The sequence below is a fragment of the Gossypium arboreum genome, chromosome 6, assembly GCF_025698485.1.
Source record: "Gossypium arboreum isolate Shixiya-1 chromosome 6, ASM2569848v2, whole genome shotgun sequence".
In the NCBI taxonomy this organism is placed as follows: domain Eukaryota; kingdom Viridiplantae; phylum Streptophyta; class Magnoliopsida; order Malvales; family Malvaceae; genus Gossypium; species Gossypium arboreum.
Genome location: NC_069075.1, coordinates 112,049,082 through 112,064,147, shown reverse-complemented (window position 1 = coordinate 112,064,147; position 15,066 = coordinate 112,049,082). Strand labels below are relative to the sequence as shown.

Sequence of the window (15,066 nt, the reverse complement as noted above, 5' to 3'; positions counted from 1 at the left end):
TATATATATATATATATATATATATATATATCCCTTTCAATAAACTTCCAACTAAATAAGAAAATACACACATGACTTACATTCTTCTCATGACAACCATTCGGCTAAACAACATATAAGTCACCACACCTTCAATTTATAAAACTATCAACACATATTACATATACATTGCTTACGTTTATAAAATAGCCATTCGGATAACTTGCACACATTTAAATTTTAGCCATTTTGGCCTCACCACCTATATATTTATCTTGTACATCAATTCAGCAATAACTTATAAGCAACTCAATTAGTTTCATCAATGTTTACAACAAAATCATAGATTCACTACAAGCTGTTTTCTTGAGCAACAATCATTAAATTATTTGTAACTGAGCTACTGAAACTCCAAATGAAGTGCCGTAAATTTTCCCCGAAAATAGACTCATATATCTTCTATCCATAAAATTTTCAGGATTTTTGGTTTGGCCAATCAAAACCAGAGTTTTCTTAAAGTTTCCCCTATTTCATTGTTTGACTATACTGACCACTCTTCACTACGAATCAATATAAATTTTATCTTATAAAAATTTTTGTACTATTTATAATGATTTTCTAAAAAGCGTAATGGGATTTCAAATTCATTCGACAACGTCACACACAACTTTAAATATCTCTATAGGAAATTCCTTTTCTTGCACTGTTTATTTTATAAGAAACTAGACTCATTGATCTTTGATTACATATTTTATTCAGTCTCTAATTCCACTCCAACAATTTATGGTGATTTTCAAAAATCACGCTATCTGCTGCTTGTCCTAAGCAGATTATTACAATTACTCTTAAATTTCCAAGTCCAAACACTTAAGAACTTACCATTTGAGTTTAAAACATATCATCATATATAAGTACTTCTTAATACCACATACAAATCATAATTTAAATATCACTTTTCTAATAACCAATCGGCTAAGGCTCATAGAAGTAACTTATTCCTTATCATTTTGCTATAGGTAATTACACCAATTCATAGTCCCATCGTTACAGTATTCCATATCATTCTTCATTATAACTAAACTTATATGCTAGAAACTTATTTATTTCAATATGTAATTCAAGTAGAACCATTAGGTCACATTTTATTTATTATGTTCATATAAATATATATTATCGTTTATCAAATCTTAAGCTAAGTTCCATTACTCAAAGACTTACCTTAAGTCGGATGAAAGCAGTTCCAAACGGCTACTCAATACACTTTGTTTTGCCCTTGCTTGATTCTCCTCCTTTGGGTTCTTGAGCTTAAATAAATACATTAACTAGTTTAATTACCTTGCTAGTTATTTATATCCCATAACATTAATAGTTTCATATCAAAAGAATCATACGGCAACATTTGATTTTTATTCACCTTATGCTTTTACTAACTTTAAGCCATTCGGCTATTGATCACCTAAGATCCAATTACTATAATTAACCCAATAAATATTTCAATAAAACACACATAAATATTATATACACGGCAACCACCCTTGTTAATTACTCATATATATTTTAATAATTTTCGTTTCATCTTACAACCATTCTTGTTCAAAACATTAGAACCTTAACTAAAACTTATAGATTGTCTCAAGGCCGAATGCATTCTTACTTCCATAGTAACATAGTCTATGATATATTTTATTTCAAGGTACATATTCATAAATTAAATTTAACCATATAAACCAATATCACCCACTTGATCAATTATAGAGAATTAAAGTTAATATCACAATGTGTACCCTATATGGCACATTATACATAATCAAATTTAACATCATCTATATATTTACTCATATGGCCGAATATACATACCCCCATATAATATCATTTTCATTTCATTTAACACTTAATTTCCACCACATAAACACTTGGCCGAATAATCCTAAACTAGCAAAACTCCACATTTGTTCATACCATCTTTTAAATTCACATATATCTATTTAGGTAGCTCATATTTTCCCCTTTCTAATATTTCTATCCAAAACATCAAAACACTATCCTTTTAGCATTTATCCAATAATACCGTATGCACAATTTGTCACCAAAACTAAAGAAAAATCAACATATGGGTTACAATAAGAGCTTGACTACTAACTAGATTCTCATAAAAATCAATAGAAATAACATGAACTCCTACCTTATTTAACCTCCAAGATAGCCGAATGCCCTAGACAAATTCCTTCCTCTTTTCTTTTTGTTTCGGCTTTGCAAGAAGGTAAGGAAGATGAACACACTCTTACCTTTATTTCTTATTTTATTCATCTTTTTCTTATAAATTTATTACATCATTTGCCAATTAAAATTGTTTTTTTAATTTGACTTAGTGGAATAGCATCATTTCATGGTCGGCCACTACATGCTTTAAGGGTAAATTGACATGCAAACCCAAGTTTTCTCACCTCATTGTTTTTGGATCCTTACAAATTACCTACCATTTTTTCTAAATTTTTCAACTAAGTCCTTTCAAGAAAAATTTACATTCCTAAGACTAAATTGAAACTTTTAATTTTTCCTACATACACTATCACACATAAATATATGCAACAAAAATTAAAATGAATTTTTGTGACTCGGTTTTGTGGTCCCGAAACCACATTCCGACTAGGGTCTAATTAGGGATGTCACAGAGTCAATGTATAGGTTAACGATGTGTCTGGTGCTAACGCATGCCTAAGTGGCTTACGTGGAAATATTGGTTATAAGTCTTGCATATGATTCATTTTATTAACACAAACTTTTTTTAGGATAAAAGAGACATAACCTTTCTCCCCGACTTATAGGGGGAGACTAATGGAAGGTAAAATAATAAAATTACTTCTAGACGCATGGGAGAAGGCTTACAAAAGGTAAAATACTAACCTTGCTCTTAGACACATGGGGGAGACTTATGGAAGGCAATAAATGTGGGTTTGCTCCTAAAAACATGAGGGGATGCTTACGGAAGGTAATAAATATGACCTTGCTTCTAGACATATGGGGGAGGTTTATGGAAGGTAAAATAATAACTCTTCTCCCAAACGTATAGGGCAGGCTTACGAAAAGTAATAAATAATAACCCTACTCCCCGATGCATGGAAAGAGGCTTGCGAAAGGTAGTAAATTCCTTCACTAATGATTCTAACTAGTACTAACTCAAAATCATATTACAATCAATCATGGAGGAAAGTTGGTTTGAAAATAGATATGCAAAATAATAAAATTAATAAAATAACAAAATCAATAATGAATCTTTCAAATATGCTAATCAGAAGATTAACTCGTTTCAATATTCATAGTTAACTTATGTTCTAGAGTTTTAATCAATTAGTTAGTAGTTAACCTAGCTATTACCTCTTAGCCTTTAACTAACCTAACTAGTCGACAGGAACTGCTTATCTCTTGACCTCACAGTTCAAACCGGATGGGCTAAGTGATACTTGGTAAACTATTCTCTTGACCTCATCTACCTAAATAACTTCCTAGGCTCATCAATCCTAAGGTTTAGTCTCCCTCAACCCGATCCAACCAATTTTATGAGAACCCTAAAATGATTACTAACTAATGTAACACCCCGAACTCGGCCTAGAATTTTAGACCAAATCTGGAGGGGTTACACGAACACACTAAAATATGGTTTCGAAAATAATTCAGAAAACACTCAAACTGTTACTTGATGTGTAACGAAAAATCTTTTCAGGGTTTTAATTTTAAAAACCAAAATCCGTTTTAGTTGACTTAAGTGATTTTGTAGTTTCACGTTAGAAAATTATCAGTTATTGACGAGATTAGCAAAAAGTAATGCTAGTTAAGAAACATATTACAAACCCCAAAAAATTAAAACATATTTACATCAGCGCAAAAACAATCCGAGCTCCGCACACCGTCTGATCCTAAATCAGAGATTTACCTGAACAGACAAGAATAAGATAAAAGAGGTAAGCTACAAAGCACATTGTAAAACCAACCCCAAATACAAATCAATGGAACACAACATATAATTCGAAGTAACGTAGAGAACTTAATAGCAATCATATAACCAGAATGAAACAAATCATATACCTAGAACAATATAGATCAGAATATCAATGATATTTTAAAAATGATAGTCCAACAAAACAAAAAGAACAAAACAGAACAGAGGATATGAGTCTATGCCAATGCAATATTTACAGAAAAACATAATGTAGATTTTCAGAAAATGTCCTAATCAACTCCACTACACACCAAATTAGAGTTTCCCTATGAACTCATCCACCCAAAACACACCACTAAAGTCATTCTGGGTTACCTGACAACAATGACCCGCCACCTCGGGTTGCCTGGCAACGATGGCTTATCAATATGCAATTTAACTGCCAAATCAAATATATGTGGTCAAGCCATTAAATATGCAGATCTTTAAACTACCAGTACATAATTTTCCTCCTTTAACATCATCCCAAATCCCATGCAATGTGTCATGGCATGTACACATAGAATCAGAGTGATAAGTATGTAGGTCATGCTATCATACAACAACAGAATCAGTAGACATGGGAATCCATGCTTTGTAAAACAGATTTATCAAACCTCAACAAATCATATTAGATTTGTCATGAAGTGACATGCATGATTACAAATCAGAATAAGAATTAGTGCCAATTAATTTAACATATTCAGATATCATATATTCTTAATCAATAGAATGACGCAGAGGTACACCAACAAACTTAGTAGAATACAAAACGTACCTGGATAAGGCACATACCTTAACGCATCTAAACAGAGGCACATTATACATTAGCAAGTCATCATTACTTAACTTATATCAAAATAGACATACATACAGATAACAGATTATACACTAACAGATCAATAAATATTGAGGTTTATAGCTTAATACAAATCATATGGACCTTGCGAAAGGCCTTCGTTCAATTTGAACGATGATACGGCTATATGGCGTTGAAGGCCATGTTTTTCGGCTTGATACAAATTCGATGTAGAAATAGCTAGAGTGATTCCGACACCTAAAAATAACATTCAATTGACTATTCAGATGAATTAATCAAACCAAAATGCTAACTAGCATTCAAACTGAAACTATGTCGAAGAACTTCGATGCACAAACCCCAAATCAGACTACACACTTACCAATAATCGAAATGCAATTTCGCAGACTTTAAGCCGTCGAGAGAACGTTAAACTCGAGGCCTTCGCCTAACAAAGAGTTATGCAAGTCAACATTTTCATCATAGAAAACTAATTACCACCCCATCTAACAACAAACTCACGCAAGAACTTGACAGAGAATACTTACACGACTGGTTACAAATGAACAATGCAAGGAAGTTAAAAGAATCGATACCACAATGATTCAACAGAAAATCATCGGCGGAAGAACTTGACAAATAAAAGAAAAGAGAAAAGAACGATAGTTAAGAACAAAAAGAATAGAAAGAATGTAACAGGCAAAAAAAAAAGTTGAGAGATTTTGGTTAATTTAAAACCAACTAAAGCTACCTTACGAGGCAACAAAATAAAAAAAAAATTCATATTGCTTTCGCGGAGATTTGAACATAAAACTAGAAGGTATACATAAGCTTAACCATTGAATTAGCAGACTCATTCCTATCATCATTTGATCGAAAATAAAATATAACCCATATGTCCAAAAATAGGGTTTAGTTAAAATAGAAAAATTTCAATGGATGAGATTCAAACCTGGAACCTTGCATACATAACCAAAACATTTAACCACTGAACAAAATCAAATTCACTTGTCCAAATTTCAAAATCCTAACTGAAACTCAGAACGTAACCATTCTAGGTTTCCAAACTCAATTTCTTCTAACTCGATTTTTTTGGGATGTTACAACTAATCCCACATCTACTCGTTGATCTCCCTTCGAAATTTAGTTAGCCATGGATCTAGTAACTAAAAACCCTAATTTGATTTTAGACATTAATAAATATCAAAATACAAAGAAGCAAATAAAAATTTGATACTGAATGTTGATTGTACGTAAGAACTGAAATCCATAACAAGTAGTGAGTGATCCACAATCTGAATTGGAGAACATTGAAATAACTAAATAAAATTACAATTGAAATTAAAATCAAAAGTTTACAAAGAAAACTAATTCTGAAACCCTAATCTAAGAAACACTAAACTAAAATAAAGTGGAGAAGTCCCCTTAATGTTCTCCAATTTGTTCTTTATAGTCGAGTTTTTAAATGACTCTTTTAAGCTCCATACAATAAGCCAAACATGCTATAAAAAATCCGTGCAGACGAAAACACCCTTGACAATTTAAGTGACCTTATCACAGTGGTGTCGTAACATCTTAAAATCGGTGTTGCAACAATTTAAGTGACAAGGCAAAACATTACTCATTTCTTAGGTGCCAAGCCAATCCAAAATCAATCACTCACATGTCTTTAAAACACATTTAAACAAGCTTAAAACATACTAAAACATTTAACCTGAGTGCCTAACCAATATGCCCTCATTGGTACCACAATTTATACACCAAGCTTATTCACATCAAAGATCACAAGTCCTTACCTTAAACACATGCCAAATTTATCAATTCATTCATTTCATTCACATATAATGCTACCATAACCAATTCATTCACAAGAAGTATAAACAAAATGACCAAAACATATATATATGGACTTTTACAAGCCATAATCAAAGACATATACACAAGTAAGCTAAAGCCAAGCTTAAACAACATCACACAAGTATAAGATGTACCATTATTAAGTAAGTATTCAAAACAAATACAAGACAAAACTATTACATGCTACGTAACCCAAAAGTAAACATATCAATATCTATAAGGAAACAGGAAAATGACACGAGTAAGCTTTTACGAGCTTAGTAAGTTCACAGGTTGAAATGTTAAAATTTATCGAATAAACATAGCAAATTGTATAATAAATATGTTAATAAACATTACTCCTATCAACCACAACCATTCAACAGGTGAGTTTCACATATATACAAGTTGCATAATCTATTCAATCATTCAAGATCATTCGATAACAAGTCACGGTATAATATCAGAAAATCATGCAAACATTTTTATAATTCAATAACAAGTTATTTAACGATTGAAAAACTGCTCGATGAATGATATGAATAGATATGGATAAGTGGTTATCCACCTAAGACACGCCAGAAAGCTCAAACGAGCCAAACCAACCGAGAACACGCCTAGGCACAAAGTGCCTAGCTCGTAGGCTAATATCCCTCCAGAAGCATGCCTCGACACCAAGTGCCAATCCCGTAGGCTTTACATCTACCCTAGTAACACACTAGAATCATTGTAAATATAACACAATAGTCAACAATAAATGTTGGACTCTGGTATATTCAGTGGATAGTAACAAGTCAATAATCATCATCTCATCACAATACAATCCCGTACCACACACAACTTATTGGCATGTCAATTGTATCCTATCCTATATTCATTCGGGCTCGATACAAGTAATCGCATAATATCTTACAAATCAATTATATATCTCACCTTGAATTAACTTTTTGATTATTACATTCTATATATACGGATATTCAACAAGTCATAATTCACAATTCAATATAATATTACAAATTATTTTAATTTAAACCGTATGAACTTACAAGGGATAAACTGCAGAAATAGAAAAATTTAGGGACTAATAAGTAACTTTCCCTTTTCCATGATTATTTACTGGTTCTTGATCTATAAAATAGTTTATTTCAATTTATTAGCTTTAACTTCATATAATATTCAATTTAATGCACATGTCTTCCTATTTATAATTTTTCACATTTGCCTCAAACTTTTTCATTTTATTCAATTTGATCCTTATGACCGAAACATGATTATTTTCACAATTAATTCTATACCCATGTGTCGAATTTATTAACACCCAAAAGCAGTCTTTACATGCTGAAATTTTCCAAGAAAACCATGTCTAATTTAACTTAATTTCAATTTAATCTCTAAACATGAATACTAATCAAATCACTTCGCAAACTAGATCAAAATCATCATCAAGCTTCAAACTCAAAAATAAACATCAAGAAAAATTAAAAAACATCAATGACAAACTCTATAAACTTTGACAGTTTCACAAAATAATCTCTATTCTAACTAGATATCCAAACACGATCACAAAAATACAAAATTCATGGAAAAACAGACCAGGAAAACACTTACATGCAAGCATAGAAACAATGCTGATGCTCCCAACTCCAAAAATGGTGGTTCTGCCAACACATAGAAAAAATAAAAAAGTTGAACACCTAATTCTTTTGTTTTTACTATTATAATATTTTAACATTAACTTTAATAACATTTTAATTATAAAACTTAATTTATTAAGCACGATACCGTCCACTGTCTTCAAATACGGTTTAATTACCATTTAAATACTTCCAATTATACTTTTATAAACAATTAGCCCTTTTTAAACTAATAGCAACTGAATTTTACAATTTGTACGATTTAGTCCTTTTTTTTTTAATTAACTAAACAAACAATAAAAGTTAGTAGGCCTAAATTTAATAAGACACTCAAATAATCTCATAAATATTAAATAATTAACTCCCACATCGAAATTGTGATGCCGTCACCATTAGAAAATAGGTTCTTCTCCTTCCTCGCACTTGTTTTCTTTGGTTCTTCTTCAACACTTTTCATGAATATTAAAAGAAATTTCATAAAATAACATAAATATTAAATAGCGATTAATATGGCTTTACAACCCAAATCTTGAAATAAAAAAGGATTTATGCATGTATGAGATGAGATCTTCAAAACCCATATTTTAATTACCTCTTTTCTCACTCCTGTCACTAGGCTTTAAACCCTAATTACTTAGATGGTGGAGATAATGAATGAAAATGCCCAATAAAAGCTTTATTAAGAAGATATTACAAGTAATGGTGAAAATTGATGAGAAGTGAGGTGAGAAATGTGTATAGGGCTTAAAATGAGGAAAAAGGGAGAATGCACTTCTCCCTCGGTTGCTAAATGGAAGAAAAGAGATGATATTCATCATTAGTTTTATATTATAAAATCATTGATTGTCAATTTCTTCTGATTTAATGCTTAAAATTCAACATCATCATCATAATTAATTACTTTAATATAGTTTCTAAATGTTTAAATTACCTTTAACTTCATATTTTTACCCAATTAAACCAGTAACAATTCAGTGGACTAAAATCCTCTTTTTATAGATTTAAAATTAGTTTAATTCATTATATCAAAATTCTACTAAATTCCTTATACAGTAACTTGGTGATTTTTGGGTGTTACAATATTAATAGTTAAACTAATTAGGCCATTGATTTGCTAATTTGATTGGTTTATACAATTCGATTAAATAAATTATTAAAATTTTATTAAAAATAAAAAAATATTTAAAAATAAAAACTGGTTCAACTGTTATTTCAATCAATTTTTTAGTAGGAGTTCATCGATCTGTATCAGTTTATGGGTCAATTAATTTGATGCCTCTCTCCAAAATGATACCCCAGTCAATTCTCGATCCAATCAGTCCAATTGATTTCTAGTCCTTTTTTCAACTATTTGTTGGTGGCATGGCATTGTCGGCAACTACAACAACAACATCCGCCCAAAGATTGAACTTCCTATAAGAAAAATCAGTTTAGAAAACAATATTTTTAGGCACAATAAAAATAATTTTATTAAAAATGAGTCATGTGATATTTTTAGTAATAAACCCTAAACTAAATTATCGCTTGTGCTTTGTGCAAGTTGGTCTAAGTTATTTTCCAGCTTTCTACCAAACAATCTTCTCCGCTATCCTCTAACTCAGAATTACTTTGAGTGTGGGTTCAAACAAAATAAACTAAATGCACATAATGAAAACTTCAATTAATTTTTAGTAAGAACATTTATTTCTCTCTACGGAAACTGAAAACTTTTGAGTATTTCAGAAAATAGAATTTATTCTTATAAACAAATTACTACTATTTTCTAATAGAGTAATGACGCTCAACATGTGTAATTTGGTCATTTCATAGTTTCATTTTATAAGAAAATAGTACATGAGTTTTACTTAATGGTTGGTAATTAAATAATAATATTTTAATAAAAAATATAGTATTCCACTATATTTGAAATATCAATGGCAGCGACATGCCTTAAGGAATACTAGGGTTTGCTGCCCCTTTCACATGGGATGAGCCCATTGGACCCGTCTTGTACACTGGTACAAATATTATGTGTTCTCTAGTCTTTTAACCAATACTTATAATTGAACCAACACAATAATTATTCTTCTACTTCCTAAAAGTTTAATTAATTAATTTATCCAATTAAATTATTTTCTCAACTATATTCTAATTTCAATAAAGTCATAACAACTTTATCGTATTAGAATCTATGACGAAATGCATTTAATTTCTCCTTTAAATAAAACTACAATGATTGGTTAGTTTAATCACTTATTTAATTGCAATAAATTAAATAATAATTTGAAGAAATTAAATTTTATGTCATTGTTTGTACTTAGTGAGAAAACATATTCACTGCGGATAGTGTTAAATGCAATCTATTTCTCTAAATCATTGTTTTCATTCATTCTAGAGTATTGATTTTATATTGAATTCATTTTGGGTTGTATCGAGCTAGCAAAGGGATCAATTGAACATATAATTAAGGTTCAAATAATTTGTAATTAAATTTTGGCTCTTCATATATTAATTACAGTATTATTTAATTATGGAGTCATTCCAGTAAAGTACCATGATTAAACTCTCCTTTCGTTCACCCACTGTAATCCTATTTTATCTCATGATAAATATTATATCTCCCTTCATGAATAAATCAATTACGAACAATTAGTGATTAAATCATTTGTCCTAAACAAATGATCCGTGGCCATGCTACTTTTTAATCTAGCATGTAATGCTAATGAGAAAAACACTATTTACCCTTTATTGAGCTATGAATTCCACTATAATAAATAAATTTATATCATATGAAAGTCGATACTCAATATATCAATTTTGACTCTTTAATTATTTTAACTTAAATTTTAATATATCAAAGGATATAAATTACGCACACAATTATCATCAATTTACTCAAAATTGAGATAAGACTCTGTGTCTATATATCAAAATATGAATTAAATACCATTCTTTAAAAAAATAAAAATATCTAAGTAATGTAAATAAAGAGAACAATGATTATAATGAAGTCAAGAATGCCAAATCCACTTTAACCTTTTCACTCACAAAACAAACAATCTTTTTTCTTTTTTCTTTTTTTTTTTTTTTTACTAAAGCAACCTTTGCTCTTGTGTATGAAAATGCTGACTCAATCAGATCAAATCCGCAACATTTGCAGGCAGTTCCTCTATCACTACATTGTAGAACCTTTGGATATCGGCAAGCATCCGTTCATCATCTCGTGTTGTGAAGTTGATCGCTACACCTTTCCTCCCAAACCGACCACCTCGACCAATACGATGAAGATAGTTCTCCGGTTGTGTTGGCAAATCATAGTTAATAACCAACGAGACCTGCTGGACATCAATCCCTCGAGCCAATAGATCAGTGGTGATCAGCACACGAGAAGATCCCGATCGAAACTCGCGCATGATGATATCACGAGTGTTCTGGTCCATTTCTCCATGGGTGGCGGATACTGTGTGATCACGGCTCCGCATTTGATCGGTAAGCCAATCAACTTTGCGTCTGGCGTTAACAAAGATCACGCTCTGAGTTATAGCTAAAGTTTCATAGAGATCACAAAGCGTGTCGAGCTTCCACTCCTCCTTGTCAACGTTGACATAAAACTGCTTAATACCTTCGAGGGTGAGCTCATCACGCTTCACAAGAATCCTGACTGGTTTGTTCATAAACTTCCTGGTAATTTCAAGAGCCTCGGGTGGCATGGTTGCAGAAAAAACACCAACCTGTATTTTCGGGGGGAGTTGCTGGAATATGTCGTAGATCTGAAAATGAAGATGTTACGGTTAATCAATCACAAATGTAATATTAATACAGAATTTAACACATTAGCTTAGGTCACTGTATTTGGAGCAAAACATATGAAATTATGTGCAACAATCCAGCATAAAGGAAACTGAATCTCCAAAGCATAACAATGGTACCAGAAACAAAGAATCGAAACATAAGAGCCGGCAAATTTCATGAAAGGCATAAAACGTAGCATACAGCATAATCACACATTCTACTACAACTTCATAGTCATAGCGAAAAGCGGATCAGTTTACTATACTACTGTTCAAAATTTCCTAACGTCGTCCATCTCAAGATGTGCCTTCTAGTACCTTAGGTCATTGTCTATTAGATTTCATCCTCTTCTACATTTTAATCAAAGACTGTTACAATCTTTTTTATTTCCATAGCCAAGTTCAAATCGAGCACTAGGTACTTAAAGTAGCAATTTATTAGAAGTGAACAAATGTGGCACTTATTATGATATGCTAAACCATTAAAACCATATAAAGTCAAGATGCGGACTTGATCTTTAAAACCACGAGAGAGCATTTCATCAGCTTCATCGAGGACAAACATCTTAATATAATCTGCACGAAGAGACTGCCTGCGAAGCATGTCAAAAACACGACCAGGGGTACCAACAACAACATGTACGCCAGCTGCAAGGATTCGTTGATCCTCCCGGACACTAGTTCCACCAACACATGCATGAACCTTTACACCCAAATAATCACCAAGTGCACGCATAACTTTCTCAATCTGTTGCGCAAGCTCCCTAGTGGGAGCAAGAACCAAAGCTTGACATTGTACTAAACCATAGTCCAGCTGTTGTAAGATCCCAGAACAGAAAGTTGCCGTTTTACCGGTACCTGATTGTGCTTGTTGAATTACATCTAAACCTTTACAAAAGGGCACGATTCCCTTTTGTTGAATTGCAGATGGCTTCTCAAACCCTATATTGAGGATTATAACGTCAATTTGGATCATGACAATAGAAAGGCCACATGATCAGAAAAGAATGAAGACTACCATAAGCATAGATGCCTCTTAGGAGGTTTTCTTGCAAACCCATTTTATCAAAGCTCTCGTAGACCTCGTCATAAGTAGTAAAGAAGTCATTTCCATCATCAGCAAGCCTATATAATCGGGGACAAATAGAAGCCAAAAAACGGGAACTACTAAGCACAAATGACAAAGAATAATTGCATAAAGAGGCTAGTGCAGTAAAAACTCACAATTCATTCATTTTACTGTCGTATTGACGAGCATCATATTGTGATACATCAGGTGCAACTCCAGCCATGACTGTAAACAACAGAGAAGAAATAACAAAAAATCATCACATAAGAGACGTTAACATATGAATGCATTACCATACTCCTAAGAGAACCTACATTGCTGAGAGAACCTACATTGCTGTTACACTTCATTTGCCCTACATTCCCGTTGGACAAGTGAATGCAGAGACATGACCCCCAAAGATCCTCCGCATACATGAAAAGCTTGGAAAAAGCTGATTATACCCGTGTCAGATACATACTGTATCCAGCACTCACACCCGAGTAAAAGGGAAGAGAAGGACATGTAAATAACTTCCCCCCAGTTAAAACAAACATATAATGTGAGGGTGTGGATGCATAAAGTTTGAAATTTTAGCTACTTAAAATCTCCTTGTAAAGCCCTAAAGTAGAACAACTTAAAGGCATCAAATACAGGCAATTACTAAGGCCTAAATAACCAAGTTTACAATATATTGGAGCATAATGCAAAGAACCCCCCTAATCACTGATTAACAAACGTAATCGACAATAAACCTAAATAAACAAAACCTAAGACACTGATGGCAACGATCAGGGAACTGTAATTGAAAAGCCAGCCAAACAGCGCCTTTACAGGTTAAATAAAAACAAGACAAATCTAAACAAACATCATAAGACAGAGCAGAAGAAAAGCAGATAATCGAAGGTCACCTGTTTGATTTGATCGTCGAATTTCCTGAAGTTGAAAGGTTTTAGGGTCGAAGAGTTGGTGAATATAAACGTGTTGTTTATTTTTTGGAGAAACATTTAATTCGACATAAATTGGGAAATTCGAAACTTACTCGGAGTTGGAGGGGGAGACTATGATTTAGTGGACTTAGTTGTAAAAAATTGGGTTTAAGTGACCGTTGTGATTATGCCACGTAATGATGTTTCAGGTATATGACAGCAGATGATGAGCTGGGTTACAGGGAAGAGTCATGCCACGTGAAATGCTTCGTCAGGAAGTTGTCCCTTTTTCCTTTACCATTAAGCAGTTAAATTCTGTGTATTTTTTTTTATATTTTAATTTGATTAATTTTGGTCTTATATTTTTGTATATTTTTATATTTTAGCTTTCATCCAAATAATAATAATCAAATTTATTTAGTTAAATTTAATTATTAATCATATATTATAAGTATAGTTATTGATTTAATTCATATTTTTCGATTGGACTATTCTAAGTTTTATACTTTACCAATTTTGATATTTCAATCTTAATATAACGATTGAAAGTCATTAATCTATTAACTTAATTTTTAGTAAATAATATATGAAAATAATAAGTTGAAGATGTTTATCAAATCAAAATTTTGAAAATAGCAAAATTTAATGGATATAAAATTATTGTTTGATGAGCACTATAATTATAAATTTTAAAAAATATATAAAAATTAAAAATTAATCAAATATTAAATTCACAAGAGAATAATAGAAAATTTTAACAAAAAAACCGCCTTGGTGGCTACTAACCAAGTTTTATATGTTAAAATTTGCACGTTATTTAATTATAAAAAGTTCTAAAATAATTTTTAATTTATTTTAACGAGTATCTTATAGCTTGAAAACTAGTTTCATTTTCATGCCATACACTGGTTTAATGCATGTATTTTTAAATTTTATTTATAAATGATAATAGGGAATAAAATTTCAGCATATTTTTCTTTTTTAAGTAAAATCAAATTTAAATTCAATTACTGTAATTTAGTTTTTTAATTCAATTAGTAAAAATAATAAATTATTATAATAAAGTTAATTTAGATATTTGTAAGATGTGATTTT

The 15,066-nt window shown here is 31.3% G+C and overlaps 1 protein-coding gene and 1 long non-coding RNA gene across 2 annotated transcripts; both read right to left on the bottom strand.

Annotated features, from left to right (window-relative positions):
• Window positions 1-3,741: 3,741 nt before the first annotated feature.
• On the bottom strand, window positions 3,742-8,241 carry LOC128294041 (uncharacterized). Its single transcript, XR_008284215.1, has 3 exons — window positions 8,199-8,241; window positions 4,292-4,355; window positions 3,742-3,910 (listed from the first exon to the last, which is right to left on the bottom strand). It is a non-coding gene; the product is annotated as an uncharacterized LOC128294041 (long non-coding RNA).
• Window positions 8,242-11,128: 2,887 nt separating this feature from the next.
• On the bottom strand, window positions 11,129-14,107 carry LOC108479915 (eukaryotic initiation factor 4A-8-like). Its single transcript, XM_017782766.2, has 5 exons — window positions 13,954-14,107; window positions 13,219-13,288; window positions 13,013-13,119; window positions 12,506-12,936; window positions 11,129-11,973 (listed from the first exon to the last, which is right to left on the bottom strand). The coding sequence occupies exons 2-5, from the start codon at window positions 13,284-13,286 to the stop codon at window positions 11,338-11,340; spliced, it is 1,242 nt and encodes a 413-aa protein (XP_017638255.1). The 5' UTR covers window positions 13,287-13,288; window positions 13,954-14,107; the 3' UTR covers window positions 11,129-11,337.
• Between the last annotated feature and the right edge of the window lie 959 nt (window positions 14,108-15,066).